Source organism: Solanum stenotomum, chromosome 4 (assembly GCF_019186545.1).
Source record: "Solanum stenotomum isolate F172 chromosome 4, ASM1918654v1, whole genome shotgun sequence".
Lineage (NCBI taxonomy): Eukaryota > Viridiplantae > Streptophyta > Magnoliopsida > Solanales > Solanaceae > Solanum > Solanum stenotomum.
The window spans coordinates 62,431,074-62,448,772 of NC_064285.1; the positions used below are offsets into that span (position 1 = coordinate 62,431,074).

At 35.7% G+C, this 17,699-nt stretch overlaps 3 protein-coding genes across 5 annotated transcripts in view; 1 reads left to right on the forward strand and 2 right to left on the reverse strand.

Annotated features, from left to right (window-relative positions):
- The window catches only part of LOC125862153 (small ubiquitin-related modifier 1-like), a 105,068-nt gene that overhangs the window by 61,270 nt on the left and 26,099 nt on the right, over nucleotides 1–17,699 (forward strand). The gene's annotated exons all lie outside the window — the stretch shown is intronic.
- Nucleotides 891–7,712, reverse strand: LOC125862147 (ethylene-responsive transcription factor 7-like). Of its 2 annotated transcripts, none has more exons than XM_049542152.1 (2): nucleotides 5,980–7,712; nucleotides 891–1,209 (listed from the first exon to the last, which is right to left on the reverse strand). In XM_049542152.1, exon 1 carries the CDS (start codon nucleotides 7,536–7,538, stop codon nucleotides 6,963–6,965), a length of 576 nt encoding a protein of 191 aa, XP_049398109.1. In that variant the 5' UTR covers nucleotides 7,539–7,712; the 3' UTR covers nucleotides 891–1,209; nucleotides 5,980–6,962. The 2 variants fall into 2 exon arrangements, with proteins under 2 accessions (XP_049398109.1, XP_049398108.1); XM_049542151.1 differs by lacking the exon at nucleotides 891–1,209 and adding an exon at nucleotides 4,634–4,952.
- LOC125862112 (putative late blight resistance protein homolog R1B-16) lies at nucleotides 10,759–14,165 on the reverse strand. Its single transcript, XM_049542111.1, has 2 exons — nucleotides 11,251–14,165; nucleotides 10,759–10,779 (listed from the first exon to the last, which is right to left on the reverse strand). Exon 1 carries the CDS (start codon nucleotides 14,049–14,051, stop codon nucleotides 11,259–11,261), a length of 2,793 nt encoding a protein of 930 aa, XP_049398068.1. The 5' UTR covers nucleotides 14,052–14,165; the 3' UTR covers nucleotides 10,759–10,779; nucleotides 11,251–11,258.

The following is a 17,699-nucleotide window of genomic DNA, read 5'->3' on the forward strand; positions in this document are numbered from 1 at the left end:
GGCTAGCCCTTCTTTTTTTCTTTTCAAACTTATAATTCTATAACATCAAGAAAATTAGATGATTTTCAAATCAAATATGGCAAACAATAGTGTTCTTTTTTAATAACACTAACAAAAAGTCTAGTGTAATTAGCATGTATCTCGCATACCAAATACGCGAGCGAGATAAGAGAGTGACAAGCAAGATTGGAGGGAGGCAAGGGCACGATATTTGTCTATGCATCCTAGATACATGCGAATCTACTTTAATAGAGTGTATCTAGAACATATTAACCTAATTTTAAGTCCATATATTTCGAGATACATGTATCTGAACGTACCAAAATCTGATAAGATTCATAATATTACAACATATCGTGTATTTAAGTAATTAGATTAGATACTAGTGAGATTATTGTAAGTTACCCTTAAATAAAAAGTTTTGGCCCATGGGCCGACCCTGGCCCCGCCCCGATCAAGCCTCAAGGGCCAAGGGCTCATATAGGCTGGGCATATAAGCCCTAGTGTTAAAGGGGCTTGAAAAATCCTATCCCAACCCTACCCCAATAACGGGTTGGATTGGGCCACCCTCATGGGCTAAGCCCGTTTTGACGGCCCTACGTACACTTATGTCTACTTGTTCAATTTTTATACAAGTTTAAATGTCTACTTGTGCATACCCAAAGTTGGAGGACATAAATGTTAGCTAAGACATATTTATGTATTATCAAGAAACATTGCACAACAACATGACAGATCAGACACATACTATTTGCATTCTGAGATGTTTTGGAACCCGACTAATCTTGATTCACAGTGGAAAGTCCTACTTGGAGGTGTCTCCATTTCCAAGACTCGAACTCGGGACCTCTGATTAAGAATGAATAAGTACTTATCACCCAGCAACAACCTTTTGGGACAACCTTTCTTAGATATGGTATTGTGATTCTACACTTTTTCATGAGTTCATTGAGTTCCAAGCAAACTCAATATAGTTGTTACTACTACTCACATATGACTAGCAATCACAAAGCACAGACAACATCCTGCTGGCAGACGAACTAGACAATGGATCGGACCATATCTGAACGTATCCCAACGTTCAAGTAAATGGCTATGTTGAATCAGTATTGCAAGTCTTTTCCAACTGCAGGACAAGGCTAGCATCAGCATTAACGAGGATGATTTCACTTTCATCGTCAAAAAGTCGTATTGAATAGCAAAGTGTTCCTGGTATAACATAAGAGAACGAAGTTGTTAATAGAGTTGAATATGAAGAAACTAGAAACGCGCAGCAGAAGAGAAAGATGAACTTTTGATAAGGTAAATGGTTTCATTTATAATGGGAAAATCTCCCATATACAACCAGCATACACAAAAGCAGACATGAAATAAAGACGAATTGAAGCGTCTAAATCATGTTTTGTGTGCAATTACATAACACAGTGACCTTTGCCCACCAAGGACTTCATCGACCTCTAACAAATTTAAACTTTCAAAGGAACCATCAGCATTTCCTAATATCTTTTGGAAAATAGATTCAATTTTCAGAATCGACTAACTTCTCAAACGTGTTCCATGCCCTTCCTGAATATCAAAATGGAGCAAACCGTCTTGCAAATGCTGGGATGGATCACCACTTACCACTATTACAATCTGAGAATAAGTTGAGGTTAAGAATGTAAAGGAGACAATTTTTACAATCGTTCAGCTGTGACGAGTCATTCAGTCACAAGACAGTTGCCAGTCCATAGCTAAATAAACTTACCAAGTATGCAAACATCGAAGTTGTAGAGCTAAGCTTCATTATCTTGTCCTTGGTAGCCGAGGAGACTGGAGCAGGGAAGGGCCTTGATAAATATAAAANGCAAGTTTGGGAAGACCCTTCAACATTGACTTTTCCATCATGACACTAAGCTTAGAGTAGCTAACGTGACTCAATCGCATGTGCCATAAATCTGCAGTCTCGTTTTTCCTAGTCTTGTCTACATATGCGGTTTCTGCCGACATTACATAGACAGAATTCAGCATTGGTCCTTTCATCACTGGCTTTTCTTTAATCTCAAGATGATCATATATCCTTACATCTTCTGGACCAAACAAAACAAAATGGCCTGAAGATGTTAGTTGTGCTACTGAAAGAAGATTTTTCTTCATACCTGGGACATGATAAACATGTTGAAGCGGCATCAGATCAGTACAATTCTTAGGAGGCACTACAGTCTTACCAATGTGAGCTATCGGTAGTTTTGTGTCATCAGCTGTCACCACCTTACGATTGCCTTTGTACTCGGACAAATTTTGCAACTTATCCATGTCACTTGTCATGTGATTTGTGCAACCTGAATCAACAATCCAATCCTTCTCATGGTCAATTTGATTGGATGTTAAAGCTGTAAAGACTAGATCCTCATCTTCTACAGCGAAGAAAGCCTCAACATCCCACTCCTCTTCAACTTTGGAAATGGCAGCATTACTTTCCACAGTCTTTTTCTTTGACCTGCAATCTTTCGCCATATGTCCCTTCTTCTCGCAATTGTAGCATTTCCCTTCAAACTTTTTGCCACGATGATTCTTCCAACCACCCCCTTCACGAGTGCTCCCTTTGTCTTGACGACCTTCCACCTCATCATCGTTCTTTTTAGATCCACTAGCACCATGCTGCTTGAAATTCCAGCTTCCTTTATTGACATAGAGTGCTTCCTCCTGACCCTTCAATGAAGCTCCTCTCATCTGCTTGGCTAAGGCTTCCTGACCTGCTAGCAAATTCTCGAATTCTACAAGTGAAGGTTGATTTTGCCATCCTTGTACAGCAGCAATAAAACCTCTATATTCAAGCTTCAGACCATGGATGATGATCCGCTTCATCCTCGTCTCTCCAATTGGAGCTTGTGGATCTAACTCTGAAATCTCTCGACATAGCATCTTTACCTTATGAAAGTATTGTGCAATTGACATGTTGCATTGTGCTATCGAGAGTAATTCACTCTCTAAGAGTTAGAGTCTCATATCATTTTTCTTTGAAAATAGCTTGGCCAGTGTATCCCAAGCCTGCTTTGGGATGGTGGCATCTCGTATGTGCTCTAGCACATCCTCTTCAGCCGTTGTCTTTAAGGCAAACATAGCCTTTCCCGCTTTTATCTTCCACTTCGGCAACATGCCGTTTGCATCTTCTGCTTCTGGTTGTGTCACCTCGCTGCCATTGACAACCTCCCACAGGTCTTGTCCTTTCATATAAGACATTATACAAGTTGACCACGTACTGTAGTTGTTGTTGTTGAGCTTTTTTATTCTGCCGACCGCTTGTAGGTCCGTCATTGCGTCGACAATAGAAATCTCAAAAAAAAAAAAAACCTGCAGTAAATGATTTTCCACAGAACTGCCTCGCTTTGATACCAAATGTAAAACTCTAACTCACAGAGAAGCCAAAAATTGAAAAGGAATATAACAAGAAGAACAAAAAGAGAGATGTTTTGCAGAGAAGTGGTTGTCTACTTTTTTATTCAATACGCTTTGTGCCTTATATAGGCTTACATATTATGGAATCATATTCCCACTAAACCACTAATTTAATTTCACTAAACAAATACTCCTAAACTTTAGGAACACATCTGCAACACTGCAAAACAGGGAAAAACTATCACTAACTAAGTACCAACAGAAAGCTAAAATATAGCTATACTGCAGAACTAGTCAAACTAAAATATAGGGGCTGATGTTGAACAACTTTAACACCACCTCTCGACATCAGCTCCAGTCTTAACCATGCCTAGCTGCTGACATNTTTTCAAACTTATAATTCTATAACATCAAGAAAATTAGAAGATTTTCAAATCAAATATGGCAAACAATGGTGTTCTTTTTTAATAACACTAACAAAAAGTCTAGTGTAATTAACATGCATCTCGCATACCAAATACGCGAGCGAGATAAGAGAGTGACAAGCAAGATTGGATGGAGGCGAGGGCACGATATTTGTCTATTTATCCTAGATACATGCGAATCTACTTTAATAGAGCGTATCTAGAACAGATTAACCTAATTTTAAGTCCATATATTTCGAGATACATGTATCTGAATGTACCAAAATTTGATAAAATTCATAATATTACAACATATCGTGTGTTTAAGTAATTAGATTATACACTAGTGAGATTATTGTAAGTTACCCTTAAATAAAAAGTTTTGGCCCATGGGCCGATCCCGGCCCCGCCTCGATTAAGCCTCAAGGGTCAAGGGCTTATATAGGTTGGGCATATAAGCCCTAGTGTTAAATGGGCTTGAAAAATCCTATCCCAACCCTACCCCAATAACGGGTTGGATTGGGCCACCCTCATGGGCTAAGCCCGTTTTGACGGCCCTACGTACACTTATGTCTACTTGTTCAATTTTTATACAAGTTTAAATGTCTACTTGTGCATACCCAAAGTTGGAGGACATAAATGTTAGCTAAGACATATTTATGTATTATCAAGAAACATTGCACAACAACATGACAGATCAGACACATACTATTTGCATTCTGAGATGTTTTGGAACCCGACTAATCTTGATTCACAGTGGAAAGTCCTACTTGGAGGTGTCTCCATTTCCAAGACTCGAACTCGGGACCTCTGATTAAGAATGAATAAGTACTTATCACCCAGCAACAACCTTTTGGGACAACCTTTCTTAGATATGGTATTGTGATTCTACACTTTTTCATGAGTTCATTGAGTTCCAAGCAAACTCAATATAGTTGTTACTACTACTCACATATGACTAGCAATCACAAAGCACAGACAACATCCTGCTGGCAGACGAACTAGACAATGGATCGGACCATATCTGAACGTATCCCAACGTTCAAGTAAATGGCTATGTTGAATCAGTATTGCAAGTCTTTTCCAACTGCAGGACAAGGCTAGCATCAGCATTAACGAGGATGATTTCACTTTCATCGTCAAAAAGTCGTATTGAATAGCAAAGTGTTCCTGGTATAACATAAGAGAACGAAGTTGTTAATAGAGTTGAATATGAAGAAACTAGAAACGCGCAGCAGAAGAGAAAGATGAACTTTTGATAAGGTAAATGGTTTCATTTATAATGGGAAAATCTCCCATATACAACCAGCATACACAAAAGCAGACATGAAATAAAGACGAATTGAAGCGTCTAAATCATGTTTTGTGTGCAATTACATAACACAGTGACCTTTGCCCACCAAGGACTTCATCGACCTCTAACAAATTTAAACTTTCAAAGGAACCATCAGCATTTCCTAATATCTTTTGGAAAATAGATTCAATTTTCAGAATCGACTAACTTCTCAAACGTGTTCCATGCCCTTCCTGAATATCAAAATGGAGCAAACCGTCTTGCAAATGCTGGGATGGATCACCACTTACCACTATTACAATCTGAGAATAAGTTGAGGTTAAGAATGTAAAGGAGACAATTTTTACAATCGTTCAGCTGTGACGAGTCATTCAGTCACAAGACAGTTGCCAGTCCATAGCTAAATAAACTTACCAAGTATGCAAACATCGAAGTTGTAGAGCTAAGCTTCATTATCTTGTCCTTGGTAGCCGAGGAGACTGGAGCAGGGAAGGGCCTTGATAAATATAAAATCTTACACCTCTACAACATTTTGAACAATTCTACAATTGAGTTGCCGCTAATTCTCAGCTACAGATTATATTTTCCATCACTTTTCTGCTTCTTAGGAGTTGGGGAGAGGAAGGTAGTAAGGTCTGCGTACCCCCCCCCCCCCCCAACCCTACCTTCACATTGGGTATGTTATTGTTGTTGGAGAAAGGTCGTTCTTTTACCTTATTATCCTCCAAATTGTTCACCTTACTAGATTCTCAAAGTCCGTTCATGACATTTTGTTTCTTGGGAACAACATATGTTGCCTCCCTAAATTCCAAATTTCAATAGGAGGATAATCAGCTATGACAGAGTTTGTCTATTCATAATACTCATATGTAAGAATAAAATGTAAAGGTTTAATGGTCTTACTTTTTCTTGGCTGCGAAATCTTTTGGAAGCCTCCACTCCATCTTCTTCCGTGCCAGTACATATCCTCCACATTCAAATCAGTATTGCCAACGGCAAAACGCACAAAAGCACCAAGGTCCATTGGAGCTTTAAGCGGAAACCGCAAATAAAGCGTGGACTTTTATGAAGAAAATATACAAATATATGTGTACTCAAAAACTTAATATAATTATAAGCCTGAACAACAAAAATATATGGATAAAGAAATTGAAAAAAATTACCATAAAGTGAAATATCAATTGTTAAGTATCGCCTCTTGAGAATTATACTCATTGGCAAGGTAATATAGGGCTTAAGAGTCTTGATGAAGACACTGAAGAGCCCGCTAAGCAAGACGAAGCGCTCAACATGTTTTACACCTCGCTTCAATGCTTAAAGCGCGCCTTTGACAACACTTATTTAAATTGAGGATAAATGACTTTCAACTCATTTGATAGTCCATGATACTACTAACATACTCAAAGAAAATGCAGAGATATAACAAAAAATGAATATCTCCTATGTGATAATTCACTTATGAATGTAAACATTCTTTGTACAAAAGAAAAGGTCAAGTGTTCATTTTGCTATTTGCATCAAGCAGAAGCAGATCAGAAGACAGATAAAAATTCCATAATCAGATCCCGTGTTCAATAGTAAAGATACAATCTTTTCTAATACAGATTGCATCATGACAGAGCACACTAATCTATGCAACAACAACAACAACGAACACCCAATGTAAGGCCTGAGGAGGGTAAAGTGTACGTAGATTATACCCCTACGACTGTTTCCGAGAGACCTTCAGCTCAACGAAAAAACTACACAAAGTTATGCATAACTTAAAAACACATTTGGTTATCATCATTCAGCAAATGGATACATTTTAAACAAGAAAAAAAATTCAGAATTAAACGAAAAACATAGAAAAAAAAGTTCTTTTTTTCAATCATAATCATCAAAAATTAACTAGAAACACAAAGGGGCATTATATGAAAATCATCAGATGGAGGTGGAAAGTTCAAATCAAACGGCAGAGGATCTTTACAAAACGACGACGTCTGATCATCGCCGCCGCCAATGCAATTACCATCCACCACAGAAGACGACGAATCACAATCACTATGGCATTCCCCCATCGGAATCCGGCGAGGAATTTCAATCCGCGGTTGCATAATTTTACACAATGCACGCGCATCACTCGATGATTCCACCGTACTACTCATACTACTCGACGCCGGCCTTGATTGTTGAAGATTTTCAAATTGATTCTCCCCATAAGGAGGCAATATTGGGAAATTAGTTTTCGCTTTAGCTCCATGAAAGGACCTTGCAGCAGTATCATAAGCTCGTGCAGCACCCTCCGCTGTATCAAATGTACCCAGCCATTTCCGAGCTTTTTTCACCGGATCCCTTATCTCAGCAGAGAATCGACCCCATGGCCGTTTACGTACACCCCTATAACGAGGTGGGTCAATCTCCGATTGTCGAAAAACTACGGATCTTGATCCATTTGTATCCGGATTTTTCCGACGGGGCATGGCCGGTAGGTGGAAATAGGAGATGGGGTCGTCGGAAATTGTCGCCGGCGGCCACCAAGTTGATCGGAATTGTGCAAATTAATGTTGTTGATGATTATTTTCCATGGAGATGAAGTTGATAAGCGCAAATCCGCAATGGAGAAGAAAGGGGAAAAGAGTTCATCTTGTGATATAATTTATTTATTTATTGGTTATTTTATTTTTTTGGGATATGCTTTGCTTTATTTGGTGGATAGAGAATTATGAATAGTAAGTATCTACCAATCAATCAACAACTTTCAAATTTCCAATCACCAATTATTTGAGTTCAATAAAATATAATTTTTTTAAAACTATATTTAACTTTTCTTTATTTTGAACTCAAACAAAAAGAATTATTTAAATTGAATCCTTTTTTTAAAGAGCTTTCACGCCCCTCAAGTAATTCCTTAGATATCTGTCTACCTTTTACTCACAACAGGTAGTAGGTAACTCTATCCACCAAAGGCTAGGACAGGTTAAATTAATCTTTTCTTTTACCTCGACTAATTCTATGGGATATTTGTAACCTCCTGTCAGTAACATGTATTAGATAACTTTGTCTATTAAGGCTATGACATAGTTGAATTGAATCTTTTCTTTTGTTGGTATAATCATAAAAAAACTATTTTTTCAAAAATAAACTAGAAAAACTCGTGTTAACCTTAAGAATAACAAGGCTCGAACTGAAAATAAATTTTTATGCAAGTTATAAGTATAGCTCAAGAGATGAGATTGGATTTGCATCATCTGAAATTAAAGAAGCTTCGTGGTCTTGGTATGTGTAAGTTGACATTTTTTGAGGAGGTCCTACATATATAAAAGAATTATATAAGTTGTACATGAAGTTCTCTAAGTGTGAGATTTGACTTGACACGATGAGATTTATGAGTCAACATTTTTGCCAAAGATAGGAGGATCATGATAAATCTAAATATAAGTCCCTTTCATCTTTGAAGCATAAAGCGTAAGTATAGTTTCTTTCTCTCCATATTGTCCACCAAATGAACGTATGGATCTTAATCCACCAACCAAAAATAAGTAATTTTGACATTCTCAAAACACTTTTAGAACTTCACAAAGGTAACACTTTGAGCACAATTAAATCCTCTTCTTCATAGATTTTCGTGTGTCGCACACNGGTCTGATATACCCTCAACTTTGTCATTTAGAGCTAATATACCCCTCGTTATAAAAGTGGTTCATATATACCTCTACTTATATACAAATGACTTACATATACCTTTTCCTCTAACAAAAATGAAAAAAAAAAATTAGTTTAATTTTTTAATTATTTTTTTTAAAAAAATATAATCCCATATGGGTATATTTAATCCTCCTCGAACATATTTTTTTTTGTTTCAATGACTAATTTAAATTTATTATTTTGCTGGTCAAATTTATTTATATTTCACTAATATTCTTGTAAAACTTATTATAGATGACCAAATTTTTTTCTTCAAATACAAAAATTAAATTGCAATATGGACAAAAAAATAGTTTTAAATTATAATATAGCCACAAAAAATAGTTTTAAATTTTTTTCTTTACACTAAGGAATGAAAGAAAAAAATAAAATAAGAATAAGAAACTCAAATAATGATAATCAAAGAAGTCAAAAAATAATTTATGTATGAAAAAGATTAAAATATACCTTGAACTTTGCTAGAGGAATCATATATACCCCTAAGTGATTTTTTAAAAAAATTAAAAGTCAAAAATATAAATTTAAAACTATTTTTTTTCACTTTCGTTAAATGAAGGGTATATGTGAGCACATTTTGTAACGGTAGGGATATATGTGAGCCGTTTGTATAGCGAGCCGATAAGGGTATATATGAGTCACTTTCATAACGAGGGGCATATCAGTTCCAAATGACAAAGTTGAGGGGTATATCAGGCCCTTTTCCCCTATTTAAATTGAATCCTTTTTTTAAAGAGTTCTTGACTTCTCGCGCACCTTGACTAATTCCATGGATATTTGTCACCTTCCATCAGGAACATGTACTAGATAACTCTGTCCACCAAAGCTAAGACAGGGTTAAATTGATCGATCTTTTCTTTTACATCGACTAATTTTATGAGACCAATAACATATATCAGATAACTCTGTCTATCAAGACTAGAACAAAGTTAAATTGGATTGGTATAATCATAAAAAAAAAACTAATTTTCAAGAAATAAAGTAGAAAAACTTGTGTTAACCTCAAGAATAACAAGGCTCGAACTGAAAATAAATTTTTATGTAAGTTATAAGTATAGCTCAGGAGATGAGATTAGATTTGCATCATCTCAAATTAAAGAAGCTTTGTGGTCTTGGTATGTGTAAGTTTGACATTTTTTGAGGAGGTCCTACATATATAAAAGAATTATATAAGTTGTACACGAAGTTCTCTAAGTGTGAGATTTGACTTGACAAGATGAGATTTATGAGTCAACATTTTTGCCAAAGATAGGAGGATCATGATAAATCTAAATATAAGTCCCTTCCATCTTTTGTCCACCAAATGAACGTATGGATCTTATGCCACCAACCAAAAATAAGTAATTTTGACATTCTCAAAACACTTTTAGAACTTCACAAAGGTAACACTTTGAGCACAATTAAATCTTCTTCTTCATAGATTTTCGTGTGTCGCACACTACTTTGTATGGGGCATTTGTCTTTCAAATTACTCCAGCAACCGCTACCAGGTAACTCCATTCACCAAGGCTAGAACCTATGGGGAAGAAATCACCTAGTGTTTTTATCTCTGTTGGAACTGAAACTTGAGACCTCATCATTCTCAACCACTTCATTGACCACTAGGCCACACACGCCCCAAAACTACTGGTAAAACAAATAAGACTTTTTCTTCGGTTAACATATAACCCTGAAACAATTCAAAAACAGTGAGAATCAATCTCAAAATGTCTTTAACTGCTTCACTCAGCATCACATATCACAATCGTATCATCGACATATAAGAGATGAGCTATTTCTACTCAACACATTGTTATTACAACAATAAAATGCAAATTGTTGAATCAACGATATACATGAACTTCTGGATGAATTGATGTGAATACAATGTCTAATCAACAATGGGACTTCTTGATCTGATAGCAACTTAGACTGATATAATGTATAAGCAATCTGCAAAGACTAGATTTCAGGTATGGTACTCCGACTTCTACACTGAGAGCCTGTCTACTTTCGACATGACGTCTTGGTTTATTCATCCTACCTTCGGATAAGTGAAACAATGACAATAATAAGCTATCTGAGCAAGCATCAAGATATGAAGCCAAACAAGCAAATAAGTTAAACCTGATTTTCTGCTATGTTGCTCAGACTCTCCAAAAATGTTGCCCCACACTTGTCAGATCAACTAAAACTACTCTACTTTTGAAGGATTCAACACGCACCCAACATTTTTTAAGAGTCTGAGTAACATAGTTTTATTGGGTTGAAATAGTAAATAGATAACATTTTCATCCTTTCAAAAAAAATAAGATAGTATTGGTGTTAACAAATTAAAATACCTTACCCCTACCTCGTGAAGGTAAAGAGGTTGTATCCGAAAGACCCTTGGATCAATTAACGCATATCAATTTTGTTAATATCAAAGAGACTTCAAAGTACAAATTCTATATTCAAGTTGTCACTTAAATCAACATGCAAAACTTGTAATAAATACATTTCTCTACTTGCCTGGTGGACTAAGAAGTTGCAACAGCATTTATTCTCCCGAAATTTCTCTCCATTCGCACTTCTAGAGTTTCGTTACCAATACTTTGCTGCTCCTCTTGGATCTCTTTAGCTGAAAGCACTGCAGATTGGCTTGAATTTTCCAGCTCAATTATCTGCAAAGTTGGAATATCTCCCAGATCGTGAGGGATGCTGTCCAAGTGAAGGCAACTCTTAAGAACTAGATGTTCCAGGACAGGAAAATGATCATTTGAGGCACTCCAGTGTTTTATATCAGACATATCAATCAGCAACAGTTTTAAAGAACTGAACCCCTCTTCAACTTGTTCCCACTTTGGACCTGTGAAGGCATAATTCTTTAGTTTGAGTACCTCGAGATTTGGTAATCTACAAAGAGAGGCCATACTCTCCCATGGCAAGTAGGTGAAGCTCAAAGTTAACTTCTTAAGATTCTCTGGAAGTGCATCGAGATGAAGTGCTAATTTTGGTACTTGTACAGGTGGTGTCAACCCAAGAATCTTTAATGCTTCGAGTTGAGGCAGGAGAGAGAGATTTCTAAGGCAATCTGACCACAAGTCTGATATTGTATCACTACAATAAGGCCACAGATTATCAGACGTGTAAAGAAAATCACTCCACAGAATCTGGACTGGATAAGTATACTCGACCGTTTCACATATTCCCAATTTCTTCAACTTAGGAGTGCTTGAGAAGACATCTGTTGTACAATCTGCAAGGGTAATGTTGGTAAGTGTTTGTAGGTTATTCAAGACCAAAGAATCGTATCCGTTATGTTCTTCATTGGTTTGGCTTGGGAAACAGATGCTTGGTTTAATATGGAGATGTCTGAGGTTTGGCATCTTCCAAATCTCCCGAGGCAAAGTTGAGTCTCTTGAATACACATGAAGGATTAAAGTCTGCAAACTCCAAAACTGTGATACAGCTGGAGGGAATTCACTACTAGTGGCCAATGCAAGGTAACGCAAATTAACAAGTTGCATTATCTCACTAGGAAACTGAGGGAAATATTGGGAAGTGATATCAAGAATATCAAGAACTCTGAGCAATTTGAAGTCTATAAATGAAAATATTGGACTTTGAGAAATATTGAATCCCAAGATGGAACGAGAAAATGAAACAGTAGGATCAGTGGGGTGAAATGAGTAACTTGAGAAGATGGTGCTACAATTGAAACTAACCCGACGCAGAGCTGTTATGCCTTCTGATAGAACATCAAGGGATTGCTTCTTCAAGAAATGTAGAAAGTTTTGTCTTTTAGCTTCTTCTAAGCAAAAGTCTCGCATGATATCATGGAGTTTACATGTTTTGAGTTTTCCGTTAGACCGCTTTACAGCTAAAACCAAACTTCTATCAATAAGATCCTCCAAGCACTCCTCGGCTATCTCTTCCACGGTCGTAAGCCCTGTTGCATTAAGAAAGCCCTCAGCAACCCATAGCCTGATCAGCTTCCACACAGGAATCTCAAAATCTTCAGGAAATGCTCCCATGTACAAGAAGCAGGCTTTTAGATGTTGAGGCAGGTAGTTATAACTTAGAGCAAGTATGTCTAAACACTGCCCTGGCTCACGATTCACAACGGAACCCACACTTTCTGCAACAGTGTTCCAGCAATCAGTAGTCTTGCTCATTTTCGAGAGATGCCCTGCAACCACAGCAATTGCTAGAGGTAGTCCTTGGCATTTTTCTGCAATACTTCTTGCGATTTCTTCCAGTTCAAATGGACATCCTTTTTTCCCGAAAAGTTTCTGACGGAGTAGCTCCCAACCTTCATCATTGTTTAGAAAATTCAGTCGGTGAGGTTGCCGATCAGGATTAGCATAAGTTGCTACATCAATGAGCCTACTCGTTAGTATGATACGACTTCCCTGATTATCATCAGGAAACAACCTGCTCACATTGTCCCAAGCATCAGTGCTCCACATGTCATCGACAACAATAAGAAATCTCTTATATTTTAAACTTTTGTACACTCGATCTGCAGTTTCTTGGTTTCTTCTTTCATATATTTCTTTCGAAGAATGAGTCATTCGTCCACCATGCAGTTGATCAGCAGCTTGTTTGTCACTCTCTTGATTGATTTCATTGGTTGGAGGAACAACAGAATAAAAGAGACCAAATAAAATGTCTCTTTCTCTATACTCTTGAGAAACAGTTATCCAAGCACGAACATCAAACCGATTAACAACAGAAGGATCATTATATGCTCTCTTCGCAAGAGTTGTTTTACCAATACCAGCCATTCCGACTATAGTAATGATATCTAGTTCAGAAGGCCTACCATTGAGCCTATCAATTATTTTCTCCAAGTCATCCTGGAAACCAACTGGTATTTGTTGCACATTTGGACTACTTGTCGATACATGCCTAGCCGGTGAAACCTTAGAACGAAACTTCAAAGTACTAATCTTTTCACCCTTAATTTTCATCACTTCTTTTTTGATGAATTCCATTTCTTCAATTGCTACCTGCAACCTCTTACATAGTACTTCGAAGGCCTTTCTTCGGTAATTTGCATTTTTGGCCAGAAAATATTTTCTCAGCTTTGAGTCAACAATATCTTCAACTTGATATGTTTTTACTTTGATCTTTCCTTCCAACATTTTCAGCCTTTCATGCCTATGCTTTATCGTTTCATAATCTGCCAAAAACTCTTGAAAAGCAATAATTCTTTTGCTTAGTGATGAGATTTGCTCTCTCCTATGAAGATTATTCAGTAATGGATGATTGCATTGCATTAACAACTCGAGCGAGCATACAGCAGAGGTCAAAGCAGCATAAGCCATTTCTTCTTCCTTAGAAATTACATTAAACAAACTATGATCAAACTAGACGTTGGAGCAGCTTTCCTTTAGTTATTCCTAGGAACAACACACAAATGTATTATGCAATCGTAATAACAGGTAACGCAATCTATAGTAATCCTAATCCAGTAACTAGGAAACAAAGTAAACAATAACACACATATTGGCAGTTGTATGAGTTAAAATCCAAGAAAATGAAAAATTCTGAGGTGTTGGAAAAGAAGAATGAGTTTTTCAACTTACATACACTGACAACGAAAACATGCTCACAAGTAATGACTAATGGCCATCTTAAGCATACTTTTGTTGTACTCCAGATCACTTTTGGCTCATCCGAGCTCAGTATCTTTGGCTTAGTTAGATTCTATACATATTTATATGTAAAAAAAAAAGTTGACTTACTGGTCAATGAAGTGGTTTGAGAACTACGAGATCTCGAGTTCAAATCCCAATAGAGATAAAAACAGTAACGTCATTTCTTCCCATCTATCCTATCCTTGGTCCATATAGTTACCTAGCACATGTTACTGGTGGCAGGGGCGGAGCTAAGTGGGGGTTCGTGGGTTCGGCCAACCCAGTAGCTTTTCAGTAGACCCTATATTTGTACTAAAAAATTAAGTAATAACTTGTGAACTCCTAACAAAACTGATTGATAGCTCAATGGTAAGGAAGGGGAAGGAAATTTAGAACCCCCAACCTCCTACTACTGGCTCCGCCTCTGACGGGTGGGAAGTGCCAGATATCCTGTGGAACAGTAGTGTAACTAGAAGCACGATACAGGTTCAATGGAACTCACTGGCTTTTGCTCAAACAATGTATTTGTGTTAAAAATTCATTGATATGGACAAATATTAGATTTAGAACCAACAATTATCACTTGAAGTCATCAATTCCAAAATTTAGAACCCATAAAGCTAAAATATTAGTTCTGTCTCTACTATGGAACATATGCACGCAAACTGTCCTAAACACCACACTTATTTTTACTATAGAAGTACAAATAACATGTTTAGATCTCAATTCCGAACCCATAAAGTTCAAATCATGGATCTTCCTCTGCAGGTAGTAATCCCCTTACTTTATCAGATGATTATCAACAATCTCAAAAATAGTACACATCTAAATTATTACTTGTAATAAGTAATACTATTAAATACAGTGAAAATATTGGAAAATTATTAGCAGAAGTTATTAGAAAAGTCTACCTGATAGGAATGATGCCTTGATATAAAGAAAAAGAATGAAGAAGGCAAACTTGCAGCAAGATAGACCCTTCAATGCTTCATTTGACAAGTCATTATCAAACAAAATACATTATTGTGACTTTAATTTTGGTAGGTGTTTGATTGACCAATAAATATTTTTTTTTTTTAAAAAGGGGGAAATGGTCAAATATAATTTATTAAAATTAAACAAGTAGACATACGTGTCTTACACGGCATATTACGTGTAGGACTCCACGTAGGACACAAAATTGTCATGTAGGATGAATTTGTCTATTGTTCAATTTTATATAAGTTTAAGTATCTACTTGTGCACACCCAAAGTTAAAGATCATAATTACCCGTTGAAGTCAAGTTAAGGGTCATGTTTATGTATTATGCTTATTTAGTATAAGAGAACTTTTATTTTTGTTGCTTCAACCATTTGGTGTTTGAAATCCACTGTTTCGATCAATTCAACTTTACATTCAAAGAATATTCGCTATAGAGGTTTTAGTGCTCCTTATCAAAAGAGAACTTTATTTCCTTAATTCGTACTTAAAATCTCTGGTTAAGAATGAAAGTAACCTTTACCATTTCATTACAACTATTTTTTTTGGTTGGTATTATTAGATAAATTAATGGCATTAGTTTAAGCACTTAGAGACCAATGAACATTTCCTTAATTTCCTCAAAAAAACAGTTACAATTTCCTCCTTTTAAATTCACATTTTCCAACTTTTTAATGACCAAATTAACAAAGAAAATCAATCAAACTCCCTCCCCAACCAAATCTTTTTTTAACAAAAAATGGACAGAACAAGAAGATCAATTCTTGTATTATCTGTCCTAATATTCTTGGTTTGTTCTTCTATTCTTGTTCAGGCCCAAACACAAAAGCCCAATGTAAAGGTGGCAGGCCCAGATCCAACAAAAGCCCATGTGGAATCAAGGCCCAAACAAGAAGCAGTAGAAATATACCATGAAAATGATGATGCTGGGGTTGATGCTCTTAATAGAGATTTCTATGAGACTCAACAATTTGGTACAGATTTTGTTGCTGGACATTAATTAAGTGGCGAAATCATCAATTTCATTAAGAATGTCCGAGATTTAAATATATATACTTATAATTAAAACAAATCTCGAGCAATGTTTTTTCTTTTATGTACACAATATAATTGTGATTCCTATAATTGTCTGATAATGGATGTTCAATTTAGATGCGGCATAATAAAATCGGTGGCCTAAAGCAATTTTTAATAGAGAGTGTAATCTTTTATGGTCAATATTTATAAAAGAAAAATTAACTTATAAATTTATTATAGATAAAAAAAAATGGGCTTCATCCTTCATTTACTAAAAATCTTCCGTTTGAGTCTTAGAATAAAAAACTTTAATTGGCCTTGCGTGTCTCAAAATCGAATTACATAAAAAAAAAAGTTCATTGCGAGAAGTTTTATCAAGCTCCTTGAAATAGTTAACTCTAGGGCAATGATATAGTTTTCTAGTTGATGTTGCATATAAGACTTGATAGAATATGCGAGAACATAATCGATAGAGCATTTTCATTTTCCATGAAAGTCCGTCTCAACAATTGTTGCAAAGGATATAAATATGAATAGATAAAAAAGAAAGGTAACTGTCTTGACAAGGTATGTCACGTATTAAAAAAGAATTGGACAAAAACAATTGATGAAAATCATACCAACCAAACCTGGACACACCTTGATATATATGCGGTTTACCAAGATATATTGATGATAATTAAACTAGATAATGGTGAATAACTAAAGGACTCAAAGATAAATTATTTTTATAAAGAAATAGATTTATAGAGTTATGCATAAGAAAATTTCACTTTTAAAGTATTTTGAAAGCTTGATAAATTCGAATTCATGTTAAAAAAGTAAAATATTTTTGAACTATTGAATTTGGTACAAAAATTTTCTTCGGTAATCTTTCTGTTTTAAAATACGCTTGACGTTAACCTATTGATCCTAAAATACCCTTCTTTTTTATGGATATAATTAAAAATCTCATTTATTACATATATAACACAATTTCATTGATGTGTTTTATACTTAACCTAAACTAATTAAATTCCAATTCAAATACGAATCCATCTAATTTTAGGAAATCATACACTTCCTAAAATTAAATCTATCTACTAGTTTTGATATTTGAAGAATTTCGAATCCGATTGTAATTCTTTTTAAAAGTTGTAAGTTGTTGAATATAATCAATTATGAATTAAATTTGGTTTGTCCTAATCCGATTTAGTTGATTTAGTGAATAAGATGAGAAATAAAGTTTGAAGCAAATTATTGAACTCCATTTATGAAGCCAAATAATTTCTCATCTCAATTTCAAATTTGGAGAGCTGAAGTTTGTAGAGTTAAAATCATTTATTGTACTTAATTTTAAA